Genomic DNA, 19,617 nt, shown 5'->3' with positions numbered 1-19,617 from the left:
GTTGCCTGGCATGGAAGGACTGAGTTACGAGGAAAGGTTGGAAAAACTGGGGCTCTTTTCCTTAGAAAGACGGAGATTAAGGGGGGATCTGATAGAGGTGCATAAAATACTGAAGGGAATAGATAGAGTCAACAGTGGTAGGCTTTTCCCTAGATTGGGGACAACTATCACGAGAGGTCACGATCTTAGGGTGAGGGGGGAGAAGTATAATTTGGATACGAGAGGAAGGTTTTTCACACAGGGTTGTGGGGGTATGGAATGCGCTACCAAGTAAGGTGGTGGAGGCAGGCACGTTGGACTTGTTTAAGGTTTACTTAGATAGACACATGAGCGAAACAGGGATGGAGGGTTATAGAAGACAGTATTAAATAGGGTCAGAGCCTCGGGACGACACTGGAAATGTAATATTACATGTTAACGTTTTGTCTTTTTATTCCACAGGGTCGGTCCACCTTGTTGTCAAACAAGGGGCATGCACACGGTGGGTCGTGCGTGGGCTGCTCTTGGAGGTTCTGGGAGTGGCCTAGTACTTTGCGTCGTTGTGTGTGCTTAATCCTGGACCAGCAGATGGGCACCACAACAGCTCAGTGACTATCACTGCTAGCTGTGCAGATACATGGATTTGGGCCGGTGTCTGTGGGAGTTTGCGCATTCTCCCTGTGGTTGCGTGGGTTTCCTCTGGGTGCTCCGGTTTTCTCCCACACCCCAAAGATGTGCTCTTAGGCTGATTGGTTTTACCAAATTGACACTATTCTCCCCTGAATCTGGCTACATTAGGGGTACCATTCACATACACACGGGGCACGGTAGGTGTGGGAAGATGCGGCGGCGCGGGCTCGTTGGGCCGAAGGGCCTGTTTCCCGTGCTGGGATGTTCTTTGTTGTTTGTTCTTTGTACACAGAGACACAATTACAAGATAATGGTTGAAATGTGAGTCTTTACAGGTAATCAAGTCTTTACAGGCCCAGACATTGTGAGTGGAGAGAGGGATAATCACAGGTTAAAGAAGTGTGAATTGTCTCAAGCCAGGACAGTTAGTAGAATTTTGCAAGCCCAGGCCTGATGCTGGGGGTTACAGATAGTGTGACATGAACCCAAGATCCCGGTTGAGGCTATCCTCATGTGTGTGGAACTTTGCTATCAATTTCTGCTTGGCAATTCTGTGTTGACGTGTGTCTTGAAGGCCACCTTGGAGAATGCTTACCTGAAGATCAGAGGCTAAATGCCCTTGGCTGCTGAGTGTTCCCCGACAGGAAGGGAACAGTCCTGCCTGGTGACTGTCGCATGGTTTCTGTTCATCCGTTATAGCGTCTGCATGTTCTCACCAACGTTCTTTCCTGCAGCGTATGAGATAGACAACATTGGCTGAGTCACATAAGTATATATCATGTACCTAGTGGGTGGTGTTCTCATGTGTGATGGTGGTATCCGTGTCAATGATCCGGTATGTCTTGCAGAGGTTGCTATGGCAGGGTTGTGTAGTGTCGTGTTTGCTCTGGAACTTTGAAATAAAGACCAACATTCCATTTTCCTCCCAATTACCTGCTGAATTTGCCCGCTAGCTTTTTGTGATGAATGCACAAGGACCCCAAAACCCTCTCTGTGCTGCAGCTTTCTGCCGCCTTTCTACATCATGAATAATATTCCGCACCTTCATTCTTCCTACCCAAGTGTAAAACTTCACATTTTCATGCATTGTATTCCATCTGCTAAGTTTGTCCCCACTCACCTAACCTGTTTATATCCTCGGTAGACTCACACCACTTGCATTCCCACCGATTTTTATGTCATCTGCAAACTTGGCAATAGGACATTCACTTCCCTCCTCCGAGACATTAATATATATTGTAAACCATTGTAGGCCCAGTACTGATCATTTTGGCACTCCACTAGTTACAGGTTGCCATGCTGAAAATAGCCCTCTTATCCCACCTCCCTGGCTTCTATCAGTTAAAAGTCTGACAACACCAGGTTTTAGTCCAACCGATTTATTTGATCAAATAAATCGGTTGGACTAAAACCTGGTGTTGTCAGACTTTTTACTGTGTTTACGCCAGTCCAATGCCGGCATACCCACATCATGACTTCTATCAGTTAGCCAATCCTCTATCCATGCTTATATCCTACCTCCAACACCTTGGGCCCTTATCTTATTAAGTGGTCTTCTGTGCAGTGCCTATCAAACCCTTTTTGGGGATCCTATTATACCACATCTACTGGGTCCCCTTTACCTACCCTGCTTATTACCACCTCAAAAAATTCTAATCAATTTGTCAGGTATGATTTCCCCTTCATGAAGCCACATTGACTCTGTTGGATTATATTGCGTGTTTCTCAATGCTCTGCTATTACAACCTTTATAATGAACTCTAACATTTGTGGGTGGCACGGTAGCTCAGTGGTTAGCACTGCTGTCTCATGGCTCCAGGAACCTTGGTTCAATTCTTGGCTTGGATCGCTGTCTGTGTGGAGTTTGCATGTTCTGCCTTGTCTACATGAGTTCCCTCTGGGCGCTCCTGTTTCCTTGCACAGTCCAAAGACATGCTGGTTAGGTACATTGGTCATGCTAAATTGCCCCTTAGTATCCCGGGATGCATAGTTTAGAGAGATTAGTGGGGTAAATATGTATGATTACAGGGATAGGGCCTGGATGGGATTGTTGTTGTGCATACTTAATGGGCTGAATGGCCTCATTCTGCACTGTAAAGTTTCTTTCTAGTTTCTAATTCCCAGTGACGGATAGTAATTTTACTGGCCTATAGTTACCTTTTTTTTATCTCCCCCCTTTTTTAATAAGGTATTACATTGGCATTTTTCCGATTGTTTAGGACTTTTCCAGGAGTTAAGGATTTTTGGTGTGTTATTACCAGTGTGTCCACTATCTCTGTAGTTACTTCCCTTAGCATCCTGAGAAATGATCTATCAGGTTTGGGGGATTTATCAGCCTTTAGCCCCATTAGTTTCCCTGATAAGTTTTCTCTACTGATAGTTATTGTACTTATTCCCTACCACCCCCCCCTATATTTACCCCTTGATTATTTAGTATTGCTGAAATGTTATTAGTGTCTTCTCCAGTGAAGACTGATGCAAAGTATTCATTTAATTCACCTGCCATTTCCTGGTTCCCCATTGTTATTTGCCCAGTCTCATTCTCTAAGGCACGAAGGTCAATTCTCTCCCTGGGCATGGACACCCTGTGCCAGTCTGTGCTCCCTGGCATTGTCCAAGGGGCTAAGTGCCAATGGGGGCACCTTGGCATTGCTCATTGGGCATCGGGTAGTGCCAAATTGTGGGTGGGGCCTCGGGGTGATCAGAGAGGATGGGGGGGCTCTGGTACCACTCTGTATGGCGATCGACCTGGGATGGAGGGAGGCCAGTTATCGGAGCAGGCTGGGGGTGGGCGGGGGGAGGGTGTGGTCTGCCGGGAAGGCAGGGAGGAGTGCCTCCGGGGAGGGTCTGACCCCAGAGGAGGAGTCAGCGAGAGGGGTCTGCTGGGATGAGGCGGGGGTAGGGGGACCACCACTGCTGGGAAGGAGGGGGGTGCTGGGCTGTGCATTGTGGCACTGCAGGGTGGAGAGGGGGGTCAGGGCTGGTCTGGGAATTGTTGTGGGGACTGTGGGTGGGGGCGGGGGGGGAGCTGGAGGGGCAGCACTGATGGGGTCCCAAACTGTCCAGCAAATGGGGAAATGGACAGATCAGGACCATTGCGCACGCGCAGAGTTCAGAACTGTCAGACTCTGGTGCGAATAGGCTCTACCCCTCCACCCCCCAGGGGTGAGGTTCACGACTGGCACCTCTGCATTGCACAGAGTGCGGAGATTCGGGTGAGAAGCTGAACAGTTGGGATTTAGAACAGTTTTCCCACCAATTCAGCACTTTTGGGAGAATCGCTCCCCACCAGCACCCCCCCACCCCACCAACAACTCTGAAGCAGCTTATTTGTCCGTTTTCAGACAGAGCCTTTAATTCTATCTTTTTTTATATTCCTTGCAATCTCTGCCCTGATCTCTTGTTACCCTGTTCAATGTTTAAGCACTTCCTGGCCCTTTCTGCCACACTCTGGGTATTATGAGCTATATCATTATCCTGCTCTATTTTTCCTGAGACACACCAGCTCTGGCAAGGCCAGGATTTTTTGGCCATCTCTAATTGCCCTTGAACTGAATGGCTTGCCAGGCCATCCTTACCCGGTCTGACCTACATATGACTCCAGAGCCACAGCAAAATGGTTGAATCTCAACTGCCTTGGGCAACTGGGGATGGGCAATAAATGCTGGCCAGCAGCGACACCCATCTCCCACAAATTAATAACAAAAACAGTGCAATTAGCTTTCAGCTGCTGATTTATTAATTGAATATAAATTCTACCCCCAACATTCCTTTGGTGGGATTTGGAACTATGTCCTGGAATGTTTATCTGACCCTCTAGATTACTAGTCCAGGTTCATTACAAATATACTATCTATGTACAATTTTCTTGTGATGAGGCAGTGTGAAGCATTTATGTGAGTCTGTGAAATGTCTTATTATTGGTATTCGAGGATAAATTTGTCGCATTTTCACCAAAATTTCTTTCTGTTCCCTTTTAGGATCGTCGGCCATACACTGAGCAGCGTGCTATGCTCATGTCCCATTCGCTGGGACACAATTTGGCATATGGACATGATGCCAGAGGCTTTAATTGTCCGTGTGCCGAAGGGTCAAGAAGATGCATCATGACTGAAACTTTAACGTGAGAACTATAATCAAACAGTGTTGTTGGATCTTATGTGAGATAACGTATATCATCACCAATTCAAAACAAGGTTGAAATATTTACAAAATGTCCTCAAAAAGTGTGGAGTGGATGATCCTAATGAGGACTTCAACATGACTTGGGCCAGTGTCCTTGTTGGGTTGTTTATATTAAATTGGGAACTTGATCCTCCTAATTGCTCTCATCTCCCTCAGCATTCCACACCTATTCCCCATCAGTACTTATAGCTTCTCATTCACTCCCCAAACACGTAACCTCCATATGCTCAGCCATTTTATCCTTTAACCCCAGCCTCTCCCATGCCCACTCACCCATTATTCATTCAACATAAAAGCCTTAAGCCCTATAATAACATTAAGGGAGCGATGTTACCACTGTTGTAAAGTTGAGTGTAAAGCACTTAGCGCAATTGGCACTGGTTTTCACAACAGGTGCCATTTTACAAGTACCAGATTTCTGGCATGGTCATCCTCTTGCCGGAAATGAGCAAGAGGGAGGTTAATATATGGAAATTTATTTTAATGCTGTTAAACATCTGCTTAGTGAGCTCGGCTCTCAATCGCATGGGCCCGCCCCACTTTATGACCTGGCTGGGAAAGGTTCTCGCCAGTGAGGAATAGACAAGCTCCACATAAACAGGGAGCAGGTTCCCCAGGCAGGCTGAGGGCAAGGGGGATCATCCCTTGGCAATGCCCATGTGGGCTCTGAGGCAATGGCAACCTGGGTACATGGGCAATGCCCATCTGGCAGTGCTAAATTCTCTTTCAGTGTACCCAAACAGGCACCAGAGTGTAGCGACTAGGGGATTTTCACAGTAACTTCCTTGCAGTGTTAATGTAAGCCTATTTGTGACACGAATAAATAAACTTTAAAACCTTATTTTGAGCTTTTGCCCCTTAATACTAGTTTCATCTGCCAGTGGAAATAAACTCCCTGCTACTATCTTATCTATTCCCTTCATAATTTTATATATTTCTATGAGATCTACCCCCATTCTTCTGAATTCCAGTGAGTATAGCCCCAGTCTACTCAGTCTCTCCTCATAAGCCAAACCTCTCAACTCTGGAATCAACCTAGTGAATCTCCTCTGCATCCCCTCCAGTGCCAGTATATTCTTTATCAGGTAAGGAGACCAAAACTGTACACAGTACTCCAGGTGTGGCTTCACCAGCACCTTATACACTGCAACATAACCTCCCTGTTTTTAAACTCCATCCCTCTAGCAATGAAGGACAAAAATAAATAGTGATGTCTTGAGGAGTATTACAAAGAAGAAGGTGCTGGAAGTCTTAAAGCATACCAAGGTAGATGAATTCTTGAGATCTGATGAAGTGTATCCCAGGATGTTGTGGGAGGCTAGGGAGGAAATTGCTGGTCTCCCAGCAGTGATATTTGAATCATCGATAGCCACAGGTGAGGTGCCTGATGACTGGAGGGTGGCAAATGTTGTGCCTTTGTTTAAGAAGCGCTACAGGGAAAAGCCTGGGAACTAGAGACAGCTGAGCCTCACATCAGGTAAGTTGTTAGAAGGTTGCTGAGAGAAGGGATCTACAGGCATTTAGAGAGGCTGGGACTGATTAGAGACAGCAAGTCTTTGTGAGTGGAAAATCATGTCTTGTGAATTTGATTGAGTTTTTTGAGGGTGTAACCAAGAAGGTAGATGAGGACAGTGCAGTTGATATTGTCTACATGGACTTTAGCAAGGCCTTTGACAAGGTACTGCATGGTAGGGTTGTTGCATAAGGTTAAATCTCATGGGACCCAGGGTGAGATACCAATTGGATACAAAATTGGCTTGACAGAAGACAAAGGGTGGTTGTAGAGAGTTGTTTTTGAAACTGGAGGCCTGTAACCAGCAGTGTGCCGCAGGGATCGATGCTGAATCCACTGTTATTTGTTATTTACATGAATGATTTGGATGAGAATTGCAGAGGTTGTGGCATGGTTGTGTGGTGTTGTGGTCACTGTTCCCGTGAAGGCTGGGTAGTTTGCTGTTTGAGGTCGTTCAGTTGTTTGAAGGCAAGAAGTGGGGGTGTGGGGATGGCCTTGGTGAGATGTTCATCTTCACCAATGACACGTTGAAGGCTCCAGAGAAGATGTCGTAGCTTCTCCGCACTGGGGAAGTACTGGATGACGAAGGGTACTCTGTCTGCCGTGTCCCGTGTTTGAGAGGTCGGTGCGGTTTTTCACTGCGGTGCGCTGGAACTGTTGATCAATGAGTCGAGCGCCATATCCTGTTCTTACGAGGGCATCTTTCAGCGTCTGGAGGTGCCAGTTGCAATCCTCCTCATCTAACATGCTGTGTATACAGAGGGTTTGTCTCTAGGGGATGACTTTTTTAACGTGTTTAGGGTGGAAGCTGAGAAGTGGAGCATTGTGAGGTTATCCGTGGGCTTGCGGTACAGTGAATTGAACAGACCATTGTCCGCAGCAACCCACTCAACCTTCAGGAGAACAATGACCATGACACCACACAAACCTGCCACAGCAATCACTGCAAGATGTGCCAGATCACTGACATGGATGCCATCATCTCATGTGAGAACACCGTCCGCTAGGTACATGGTACATACACTTGCAACTCGGCCAACATTGTCTCCCTGATACGCTGCAGGAAAGGATGTTCCAAGGCATGGTACACTGGGGAGACCTTACAGATGTTAGGACAACGGATGAATGAACACTGCTCGACAATCACCAGACAAGTGTGTTCTCCTGTTGGGGAACACTTCAGCGGTCACGGGAATTCAGCCTCTGATCTTCGGGTAAGTGTTCTCCAAGGCGGCACGATACACGGAAGCGCAGAGTCACTGAGCAGAGACTGATAGCCATGTTCCACACACATGAGGACAGCCTCAACCGGGATCTTGTCACACTATCTGTAATCCCCACAACTTGGCTGGGCTTACAAAATCTGTCCTGACTGGAGACAATACACGTCTTTTTAACCTGTGCTTAACCTCTCTCCATTCACATTGTCTGTACCTTTAAGATTTGATTACCTGTAAAGACTTGCATTCCAACCATTATTTTGTAAATTGAGTTTGTGTCTTTATATACCCTGTTTGTGAGCAGAACTCTCACCATTTGATGAGGGGCAGAGCTCCGAAAGCTAGTGACTTGTGCTACCAAATAAACTTGTTGGACTTTAACCTGGTATTGTGGGACTTCTTACCATGTTTATCCCAGTTCACTGCCAGCATCTCCATATCATTCCTCTCAGAGTCCAAAGATGTGTCGGTTAGGTGTACTGGCTATGCTAAATTGCATGTAGTTGTGAGGGTACGGTCTGGGTGAACCCTTCTATTGTTTCCTGGAGCAGGCGGAGTGAAGGAGCAGAGAGTCAGGTAAGAAATTACCTGTTTAAAATCTGTTTAAATCAGTTAAAAGCATGTTCGCAGGCTTTTTAGTGTGTAGTAAGAACTTACCTTGTAGAACTGTTTAAATCATTTAAAAGCATTTTCGCAGGCTTTTTGTGTTTACCGCTTTAAGAATTCAAAGGGAGTGGAGAGCAGGGATTTGTGGGTAAGCAGGCTTTTAAACAGCGCCAGGTTTAAAAGGAGGCCTGGTGTAGACAGCGGGCAGCGTCGGAGCGGGCAGCGGAGTGAGAGGGAAGCAATATCGTTGTTCAATATTACTGCAGGGAATAATGGAGGGGCATGTGATGTGCTGTTTCTGTATGATGTGGGAGCTGGTGGACCCCAGGGTCCTTCCCAGTGACCATGTCTGCAGTAAGTGCAGGTTGCTGGAGGAGCTCCAGCTCAAAGTAGATGATCTGGCCTCTGAGCTTCAGATACTGAGGCTTATCAGGGGGAGGGAGGGTGTCAGGAACAGGAGGAGGCTGCTGAGAGGAGGAAGGAGGGTGGGGATCGGAGGAAGGAGGGTGGGGTTCGGAGGAAGGAGTGTGGTACCAAATGCCTCAGCCTCTCAATCTGCATAACAGGTTTGACGTTCTTCCTTCCAGTCTGGACGAGAACGAGGGCTGTGAGGTTGATGAGCAAACTGCACACAGTACAGTGATGCAGACACAGGACATAGACAAAGAGAAGGTGAAAAGGAATGTAGTAGTAATTGGGGATAGTGTGGTGAAGGGTATTGACACTGTCCTTTGTCACAATGACAAAGTGCACAGAAGGGTGTGTTGTCTGCCTGGTGCTCGGGTCCAGGATGTCGCATCTGGGCTGCAGAGGAACCTGGAGTGGGAGGGTGAAAATCCGGTCGTTGTAGTACATGTGGGTGCCAACGACATAGGCAAAATGCGAACTGAGGATCTGGAGAGGGAGTATGAAAAGCTGGGAACGGAATTAAAAAGTAGAACCGACAAGGTGGTCGTCTCTGGGCTACTGCCTGAACTGAGTGCAGACGGGCGTAGGGTTGATAAGATTAGGTGGGACCTGTTCAGGTGGGTTGGGGTTGGTCTGAACCGTGCTGGGACCAGAGTCCTGGCGAATCGTGTAGATAGGACTGCAGATAGGGCTTTAAACTAATTAGGTGGGGGGAGGGTGCGTGAGTAGGTGAAATTACAGGGTCTAAAGTAAAGGAGAGGCCAAGGATGTCCCAATAATAAAGGGAGTAGGGGACATGAGTATGGTTGGTGGCGTTCTGGCAAATAGGGTACAGGTGAAGGCTGGGATGAAAGCGCTTTATCTGAATGCACAAAGCATTCGGAATAAAGTGGATGAGCTGGTGGCGCAGATCAGCACAAATGGATATGATCTGGTGGCCATTACAGAGACGTGGCTGCAAGGTGACGGGGACTGGGAGCTGAATGTACAGGGGTATCATGTGTGTAGGAAGGATAGGCAAGAGGAAAAAGGGGGGTGCGTAGCTCTGCTGATTAAGGATAGTATCAGGGTGGTAGTAAGGGATGATATAGGAGCCAAGGAGCAGAAAGTGGAATCGTTGTGGGCGGAGATTAGGAACAGCAAAGGCAGGAAGACGCTGGTGGGTGTCGTTTATAGGCCCCCAAATAATGATCTGGAGGTGGGGCGGGCTGTTAATGCGCAAATAAATGTGGCGTGCAGGAATGGAACGGCGATAATTATGGATAATTTATTCCGATGGTTAAAAAGGATCGTAGGAGGAGAGATAATCAGCCGTGGATAACGAAGGAGGTAAAGGAAAATGTTAAATTAAAAGCGGATGCGTTTAGAGTGGCTAAGAGTAGTGGGCGAGAAGAGGATTGGGAGAGGTTTAAATGTCAACAAAGAATGACGAAGAAGTTGATAAAGAAGGGTAGGATGAACTATGAAGCTGGGCTAGCGCTTAATATAAAAAAGGATAGTAAGAGTTTTTATAAATATATAAAAAGGAAGAGGCTGGCTAGGGTGAACGTTGGACCCTTAGAGGATGAGAAGGGGGACTTAGTGGTAGGGGATGGGGAAATTGGCTGAGGCCTTGAATAACTTTTTTGTTTCGGTCTTCACGGAGGAGGACGTGAATAATTTGCCGGGTGTTAGCGATGGAAAGATGGTAGGAGTGGAGGGCCTGAATGACATTATTGTTACTAGAGAGGCAGTGCTCGACAGACTGGAGGGACTGATTGTGGACAAGTCCCCAGGACCTGATGGAATGCATCCGAGGGTCCTGAAAGAAATGGCGGAGTTGATAGTGGATGCCTTGGTGATTATTTTCCAAACGTCGCTGGATTCCGGGGAAGTGCCGGAAGATTGGAAAATGGCTAATGTTACACCGTTGTTTAAGAAGGATGGCAGGCAAAAGGCAGGGAATTATAGGCTGGCTAGTTTAATGTCTGTTGTAGGTAAAATGTTAGAATCCGTGATCAAGGAGAAAATAGTGAGGCATCTTGAGGTGAATTGTTTGATAGAGCAGACGCAGCACGGTTTCGTTAAGGGGAAGTCGTGTCTGACAAATTTATTGGAGTTCTATGAGGATGTGTCTAGGGCGGTGGATAGAGGAGAGCCGGTGGATGTGGTGTTTCTTGATTTCCAGAAGGCGTTTGATAAGGTGCCTCACAAGAGGTTATTACAGAAGGTCAGGGGGCATATAGTTGGGGGTAGGGTGTTAGCGTGGATAGGGGATTGGCTGTCAAATAGGAGGCAGAGAGTGGGGGTCAATGGGTGCTATTCGGATTGACAGTTGGTGACTAGTGGAGTGCCCCAGGGGTCGGTGCTGGGGCCTCAGCTATTTACCATTTATTTCGATGATCTGGAGGAGGGAACCGAGTGTATGGTGTTGAAATTTGCTGATGACACCAAGATTGGTGGAACGGCAAATTGTGCGGAGGGTGTGGAAAGTCTGCAGAAGGATCTAGATAGGCTGGGCGAATGGGCCAGGAACTGGCAAATGGAATTTAATGTTGGCAAATGTGAGGTTGTCCACTTTGGTAGGAATAATGGTAGGAAGGACTGTTACTTACATGGCGAAAAACTGCAGCAGGCGACGGTGCAGAGGGACCTCGGGGTCCTTGTGCATGAGTCGCAAAAACCCAGCAGCAGGTGGTCAGGAAGGCGAATGGGATGCTGGCCTTCATAGCGAGGGGGATTGAATATAAAAGTAGGGAGGTCTTGCTGCAGCTGTATAGGGCATTGGTGAGGCCGCAGCTGGAGTACTGTGTGCAGTTTTGGTCGCCGTACTTACACAAGGATATTTTGGCCTTGGAGGGAGTGCAGAGGAGGTTTACTAGGCTGATACCGGAGTTGAGAGGGTTGAACAATGAGGAGAGTCTGAATAAACTAGGCTTGTACTTGTTAGAGTTTAGAAGAATGTGGGGAGATCTCATTGAGACGTATAAGATGATAAATGGGATGGATAGGATAGAGGAGGAGAGGCTCTTCCCTCTCAGAAAGGACAGTAGGACCAGAGGGAACAGCCTCAAGATAAAGGGGGGGCGGTTGAGAACGGAGTTGAGGAGGAACTTCTTCACTCAAAGGGTGGTGAATCTCTGGAATTCTCTGCCCGTTGAAGTGGTGGAGGCTGCCTCGCTAAATATATTTAAGACGCGGGTTGATAGGTTTTTGATAGGCAAGGCAAGGGTTATGGGGAGAGGGCGGGAATGTGAAACTGAGCCACGACAGATCAGCCATGATCTTATTGAATAGCGGGGCAGGCTCGAGGGGCTAGTTGGCCTACTCCTGCTCCTATTTCTTATGTTCTTATGTTCTTATGCCTTGTGGCCAGTGCAGACTCGATGGGCCAAATGGCCTCCTTCTGCACTGTACGATTCTATGATTCTGACAGAAATACTTGACACTGACTTTAAAATGTAGAATTAACAATTTATTTATTCAACTAACAGGGGAACTTAACTAAACAAGTAACATACTGAATAAAATAAGATTCTAATAGAATGCTATTCAAATAAATGCAAATATCCATTCCTTAACCAAAGAATATAACAATAGAATTCAGTCACTCAAAAAAAATCACCAGGCTTTGTGGCTTTAGGAATCTTTTGGAGTTCCTCTGTTGATTCCTCTATCTGTGAGTTATTCCTGATTTGGTCCCTTTTGTGAGTTAGATGGTGCGTTCTCGTCAGACATATCTGAAGCTGGCAGAGTTGAGAGCTGACCTTTCTCGTGAGAGATCACAAGGCTTGAAAGATGGCCCTTCTCCTGCTGCTCTCCTGGTTTTCCCCCTGCACTCTCTTTTATAACTGTGATGATCTATCAATTTTCCTCCAATAGGATTGGTCTGATGATGTCAACACCATAAAATTCAAATTTTCTATGTTCTTGGGAGCCGAGTGCCAGCTTTAAATTGATTGGGCAAAATAAAAAAAAGGTTGTTTTGTCAAGAGTACTGCTTGACATTTTTGTACCAATGTTTCAGATTGGACTGTGTGTGTACTTCATATTCTAAACCTCCAAGCACTGGAACGAAACACCAACTTTTAAAGGGACCATACAATGGTCCCTCTGGCATTTTTACAATATTTTACATCGTTCCTAACACCAAATTTCAACTTCAGGACTCAACTTTGCAACATTCTTAAAAAATGTGGTTCACCTCACTAAGCTTTCATCCATTATGTCTTGTGGCTGTCTGTATTTGGCCAAAGTGTGTACAGAATATTTTCAAAAATGCATATTTAAAATCTCTAACAGTGGTTATATGTGTTTCTATGCAATTGCACCTTTGTAATTTCAGATGTGTCAGAGATTTTCTGTACTATATTCATTTCTAAATTCATCTACTCTGATTTTTCAGCCTTTTAGTATCAGATTATCCTTATTTCCTCCATCAGCATGCTTGGTTTCATTGGTCAGAACATGGAATCGCGGGATGTGTTGTTGAAGTTGTACAAGACACTGGTAAGGCCACACTTGGAATGCTGTATACGGTTCTGGTCACCTAATATAGAATGGATATTATCAAACTAGAAAAAGTGCAGAAAATATTTACCAGAATGCTACCAGGACTTGATGGATTGTGTTATAAGGATTGACTGGATTTTTTCCCTGGAGCTTAGAAGGCTCGCGAGTGATATTATAGATAAAATAATGAGGGGCACAGATCAGGTAGATGATCAACATCCTTTCCAAAGGTAGGGGTGTCTAAAATTAGAGGGCATAGGTTTAAGGTGACAGGGGAGAGATACAAAAGTGATGATGAGTGAGGATGATGAGTGTTTGGAACAAGCTGCCAGAGGTAGAAATATAATTTTGAGGTGGGTATAATTTTGTCTTTTAAAAGCATTTAGACAGTTACATGGATAAGATGGGCATAGAGGGATATGGGCCAAATGTGGGCAATTGGGACCAGCTTAATGTTTAAAAACTGGATAGCATGGACAAGGTGGGCTGAAGGGCCGATTTCCATGCTGTAAATCTCTATGATTATAAAATTCTGTTTGAACATACATAAGAACATACATAAGAAATAGGAGCAGGAGTAGGCCATCTAGCCCTTCGAGCCTGCCCTGCCATTCAATAAGATCATGGCTGATCTGTCGTGGCTCAGTTCCACTTTCCCACCCTCTCCCCATAACCCTTAATCCCCTCTCTTATCAAGAACCCATCAACCCGCTTCTTAAAAATATTTAGCGAATCAGCCTCCACCACTTCAACGGGCAGAGAATTCCAGAGATTCACCACCCTTTGAGTGAAGAAGTTCCTCCTCAACTCCGTTCTAAACCGCCTCCCCTTTATCTTGAGGCTGTGCCCCCTAGTCCTACTGTCTTTTTTGAGCGGGAAGAGTCTCTCCACCTCTATCCTATCCATCCCATTCATCATCTTATACGTCTCAATGAGATCTCCCCTCATTCTTCTAAACTCTAACGAGTACAAGCCTAGTTTATTCAGCCTCTCCTCATAGCTCAATCCCCTCAACTCCGGTATCAGCCTAGTAAACCTCCTCTGCACTCCCTGCAGGGCCAAAATATCCTTGCGCAGGTGCGGCGCCCAAAACTGCACACAGTACTCCAGCTGCGGCCTCACCAATGCCCTATACAGCTGCAGCAAGACCTCCCTACTTTTATATTCAATCCCCCTCGCTATGAAGGCCAGCATCCCATTCGCCTTCCTGACCACCTGCTGCACCTGCAAGCTGGGTTTTTGCGACTCATGCACACGGACCCCGAGGTCCCTCTGCACCGTCGCCTGCTGCAGTTTTTCGCCATGTAAGTAATAGTCCTTCCTACCATTCTTCCTACCAAAGTGGACCACCTCACACTTGCCAACATTAAATTCCATTTGCCATTTCCTGGCCCATTCGCCCAGCCTATCTAGATCCTTCTGCAGACTCTCCACACCCTCCGCACAATTTGCCTTTCCCCCAATCTTGGTGTCATCAGCAAATTTCGACACCCTGCACTCGGTTCCCTCCTCCAGATCATCTATATAAATGGTAAATAGCTGAGGCCCCAGCACCGACCCCTGGGGCACCCCACTAGTCACCAACGGCCAACCCGAATAGCACCCATTGACCCCCACTCTCTGCCTCCTATTTGACAACCAATCCTCTATCCACGCTAACACCCTACCCCCAACTCCATGTCCCCTGACCTTCTGCAATAACCTCTTGTGAGGTACCTTGTCAAACGCCTTCTGAAAATCCAGAAAGACCACATCCACCGGCTCTCCTCTATCCACTGCCCTAGACACATCCTCATAGAACTCCAGTAAATTTGTCAGACACGACTTCCCTTTAATGAAACCGTGTTGCGTCTGCCCTATCAAGCAATTCCCTTCAAGATGCCTCGCAATTTCCTCCTTAATGACGGATTCTAACATTTTACCTACCACAGACGTTAAACTAACCGGCCTATAATTCCCCGCCTTTTGCCTGGCACCCTTCTTAAACAACGGCATAACATTAGCCGTTTTCCAATCATCCGGCACTTCCCCGGAATCCAGCGACGTCTGGAAAATAACCACCAAGGCATCCACTATAACCTCCGCCATTTCTTTCAGAACCCTCGGATGCATTCCGTCCGGTCCTGGGGACTTGTCCACAATCAGCCCCTCCAGTCTGTCGAGCACCGCCTCTCTAGTAACAGTAATGTCATTAAGACCCTCCAGTCCTACCACCTTTCCATCGCTAACACCCGGCAAATTATTCACGTCCTCCTCCGTGAAGACAGAAATAAAAAAGTTATTCAAGACCTTAGCCATATCCCCATCCCCTACCACTAGGTCCCCTTTCTCATCCTCTAAAGGACCAATGTTCACCATAGCCAGCCTCTTCCTTTTTATATATTTATAAAAACTCTTGCTATCCTTTTTTATATTAAGTGCTAGCCCAGTTTCATAGTTTCTCCTACCCTCCTTTATCAACTTCTTTGTCAATCTTTGTTGACATTTAAACCTCTCCCAATCCTCTTCTCGCCCACTGATCTTAGCTACTCTAAATTCCTCCGCTTTTAATTTAACACTTTCCTTCACCTCTTTCGTTATCCACGGCTTATTACCTCTCCTCCTACAGTCCTTTTTGACCATCGGAATAAATTTCTGCTGAGCACCAAGAAAGATCTCCTTAAAGATCCTCCACTGCTCCTCAGCAGACCCTCCCTCCAACGCACTCCCCCAGTCCACATTCGCCAATTCTTCTCTCATCCTACCATACTCCCCTCTATTCAAACAAAGGACGCGTGTCCGGGAACCCACTTTCTCCTCCTCCATCTGCAACAGAAACTCCACCATACAATGATCACTCTCTCCAAGAGGATCCTTCACCGCAAGTTCCCTAATTCTACCCGCCTCATTACATAGCACCAGATCCAAGATAGCTCGCTCCCTCGTCGGCTCCAACACACACTGTTCAAGGAAATTATCCCGGCAGCATTCCAAGAACTCCTCCTCGAGCCCACCTCGTCCAACATGGGTCGACCAATCAATATGCAGATTGAAATCTCCCATAACTACTGCCGTCCCATTCCTGCACGCCGCAGTTATTTGCGTGTTAACAGCCCGCCCCACCTCCAGATCATTATTTGGGGGCCTATAGACGACACCCACCAGCGTCTTCCTCCCTTTGCTGTTCCTAATCTCCACCCACAACGATTCCACTTTCTGCTCTTTGGCTCCGATATCATCCCTTGCTACCACCTTGATACTATGCTTAATCAGCAGAGCTACGCCACCCCCTCTTTCCTCCTGCCTATCCTTCCTAAACACTTGATAGCCCTGTACATTCATCTCCCAGTCCCTGTCACCTTGCAGCCACGTCTCTGTAATGGCCACCAGATCGTATCCATTTGTGTCGATCTGCGCCACCAGCTCATCCACTTTATTCCGAATGCTTCGTGCATTAAGATAAAGCGCTTTCATCCCAGCCTTCACCTGGACCCTATTTGCCGTAACGCCACCAATTGGGACATTCTCGGCTCTTCCCTTACCTGTACCCTATCCTTAACTTTAGACCTCGTAGCGTCACCTACCCTCGCACCCTCCCCCCCCCAATTAGTTTAAAGCCCTGTCTACAGTCCTCTTTACTCGATTCGCCAACACTCTGGTCCCAGCACGGTTCAGACCAACCCCATCCCGCCTGAACAAGTCCCACCTACCCCAATACTGGTGCCAATGCCCCATAAATTCGAACCCATTCCTCCCACACCAATCCCTGAGCCACCCATTCACTTCCTTTATCCTGTCAACCCTACGCCCGTCTGCACTCAGTTCAGGCAGTAGCCCAGAGACGACCACCTTGTCGGTTCTACTTTTTAATTCCATTCCCAGCTTCTCATACTCCCTCCCCAGATCCTCAGTCCGCATTTTGCCTACGTCGCCGGCACCCACATGTACCACAATGACCGGATTCTCACCCTCCCGCTCCAGATTCCTCTGCAGCCCAGCTGTGACATCCTGGACCCGAGCACCAGGCAGACAACACACCCTTCTGTGCACTTTGTCATTGTGACAAAGGACAGTGTCAATACCCTTAACCCCACTATCCCCAATTACTACTACGTTCCTTTTCCCCTTCTCTTTGCCTATGTCCTGCTGCATCACTGTACCGTGTGCAGTTTGCTCACCAACCTCACCTGCCTCGTCCTCTTCCAGACTGGAAGCAAGAACCTCAAACCTGTTATGCAGATTAAGAGGCTGAGGCCTCCGCTCCTCACCCCCCTTCCTCCTCCCAGCAGCCCCCTCTTGTCCCTGACCCTTAGAGTTAGCCAGTCTAGGGGGCGTGGATGTCACTTGCACCCCATTGACAATGACACCCTCTCTCCCCCTGATGAGCCTCAGTGTCTGTAGCTCAGAGGCCAGCTCATCCACCTTGAGCTGGAGCTTCTCCAGCAACCTGCACTTACTACAGACATGGTCACCGGGGAGGACCCTGGGGTCCACCAGTTCCCACATCATACAGAAACCACACATCACATGCCCCTCCATTATTCACTGTAATTTTTTATGGGGAAAAAAAATTTTTTCCTTATTTCCTGCTGTAGTAGTTTTGAAAAATTTTTTTTTCCTTGTTTTTTCAAACAAACTCACCTGGCCTTTTTCCTTCCAGCCTTTTTTGATATTAAGCCCTATTAACTCACTCTGCTTCCCACTCACTCCGCTGCCCGCTCAGACGCTGCCCGCTGTCTACACCAGGCCTCCTTTTAAACCTGGCGCTGATTTAAAGCAGGCTGGTCCACAAATGCCTTTTAACCACTCCTTCAGAATTCTTAAAGCAGTAAATACAATAAATAAATGCTTTAAACAGTTCTACAAAGAGTAAAGTGCTTTAAACTTATTTTAAACAGGTTTTTAACAGGTAAAATCTTAGCTCTCTCTCTCTGCTCCAGCAAACAATGGAAGGCTTCAAGTTTGCCTTCTTAATTATCTGCTGCACCTGCAAACCAACTTTTTGCAATTCATGCACAAGGATACCCAGGTCCCTCTGCACAGCAGCATGCTGCAATTTTTTGCCATTTAAATAATTCTCGTTCGTACAGTGGTTGCCACCGTGGTTAGCATCCCTGCCTGTCATGTGGGAGACCACGATTCAATTCCCCCATGGGGAGCTGCAAAAGATCTTGACTGTGTCAGAAGACAAAGTCTTTAGGGTGGCACAATGGTTAGCTCTGCTGCCTCACAGCACCAGGGACACAGGTTTGGTTCCTGGCTAGGGTCACTGTCTGTGTGGAGTTCGCACATTCTCCCTGCATCTGCATGGGTTTCTTCTCGGTGCTCCGGTTTTCTCCCACAGTCCAAAGATATGCGGGTTAGGTGGATTGACCATGCTAAATTTCCCCTTAGTGTCAGGCGGCTAGGTAGGGTACATGCATGGGGTTATGGGATAGGATCTAGTGGGACTGTGGTCAATGCAGACTCAATGGGATGAATGGCTTCTGCACTGGAGGATTCTATGATGATATGAATAGCCCATTTTGTTGTTATTCCTACCAAAATAGATAACTTCACATTTACCAACATTGTACTCCATCTGCCAGATCCTCACCCACTCATAGAACATAGAACATAGAACATTACAGCACAAACAGGCCCTTCGGCCCACGAGTTGCGCCGATCACTTGTATACCTACTAAGCCATAGACCTATCTATAACCCCCAATCCCATTAGATCCCATATACTCATCCAGAAGTCTTTTAAAAGACCCCAGCGAGTTCGCCTCCACCACCACCGATGGCAGCCGATTCCATTCACTCACCAGCCTCTGAGTGAAAAACTTACCCCTAACATCTCCTCTGTACTTGCTTCCCTGCACCTTAAATCTGTGTCCTCTCGTAGCGACCATTTCAGCCCTGGGAAATAGCCTCCGAGAATCCACCCTATCAATTCCTCTCAACATCTTATAAACCTCTATCAGGTCGCCTCTCAACCTTCGTCTCTCCAGGGAGAAGAGTCCCAGCTCCCTCAACCGATCTTCATAAGGCATGCCTCCCAATCCAGGCAGCATCCTTGTAAATCTCCTCTGCACCCTCTCAATAGCTTCCACGTCCTTCCTGTAGTGAGGCGACCAGAACTGTGCACAGTACTCCAAGTGGGGTCTGACAAGGGTCTTATAAAGTTGCAGCATTACCTCCCGACTCCTAAACTCAATCCCTCGATTAATGAAGGCCAGTACACCATATGCCTTCTTGACCACATCCTCCACCTGCGAGGCCGATTTAAGAGTCCTATGGACCCGGACCCCAAGATCCCTCTACTCTTCAACACAGCTCAGACTCCTACCCTTGATATTGTATTCCTTCATCCCATTGGTCCTGCCAAAATGGACCACTGCACATTTATCTGTGTTGAAGTCCATCTGCCACTTCTCCGCCCAGTCTTGCATCCTATCTATGTCCCACTACAACTTCTGACATCCCTCCAGACCATCCACAACACCGCCAACCTTCGTATCATCTGCGAACTTGCTAACCCATCCCTCCACTTCCTCATCCAGGTCATTTCTGAAAATGACAAACAGCAAGGGTCCTAGAACAGATCCCTGGGGCACTCCACTG

The 19,617-nt window shown here is 47.1% G+C and overlaps 1 protein-coding gene across 1 annotated transcript in view; it reads left to right on the top strand.

The window, feature by feature from the left end:
- LOC145348482 (zinc metalloproteinase-disintegrin-like protein H3) overlaps positions 1-4,736 on the top strand; it is a 180,365-nt gene extending 175,629 nt beyond the window's left edge. Inside the window, exon 9 of the mRNA XM_080196673.1 lies at positions 4,590-4,736. Within this exon, the coding sequence (XP_080052799.1) occupies positions 4,590-4,736 (147 nt within the window). The remainder of the gene's footprint in view (positions 1-4,589) is intronic.
- Positions 4,737-19,617: the final 14,881 nt, after the last annotated feature.

The sequence above is a fragment of the Carcharhinus amblyrhynchos genome, chromosome 1 (assembly GCF_965287045.1).
Source record: "Carcharhinus amblyrhynchos chromosome 1, sCarAmb.v2.hapA, whole genome shotgun sequence".
In the NCBI taxonomy this organism is placed as follows: domain Eukaryota; kingdom Metazoa; phylum Chordata; class Chondrichthyes; order Carcharhiniformes; family Carcharhinidae; genus Carcharhinus; species Carcharhinus amblyrhynchos.
Note: the sequence above shows the minus strand (reverse complement) of the source record. Positions and strands in the feature narration are given on the sequence as shown.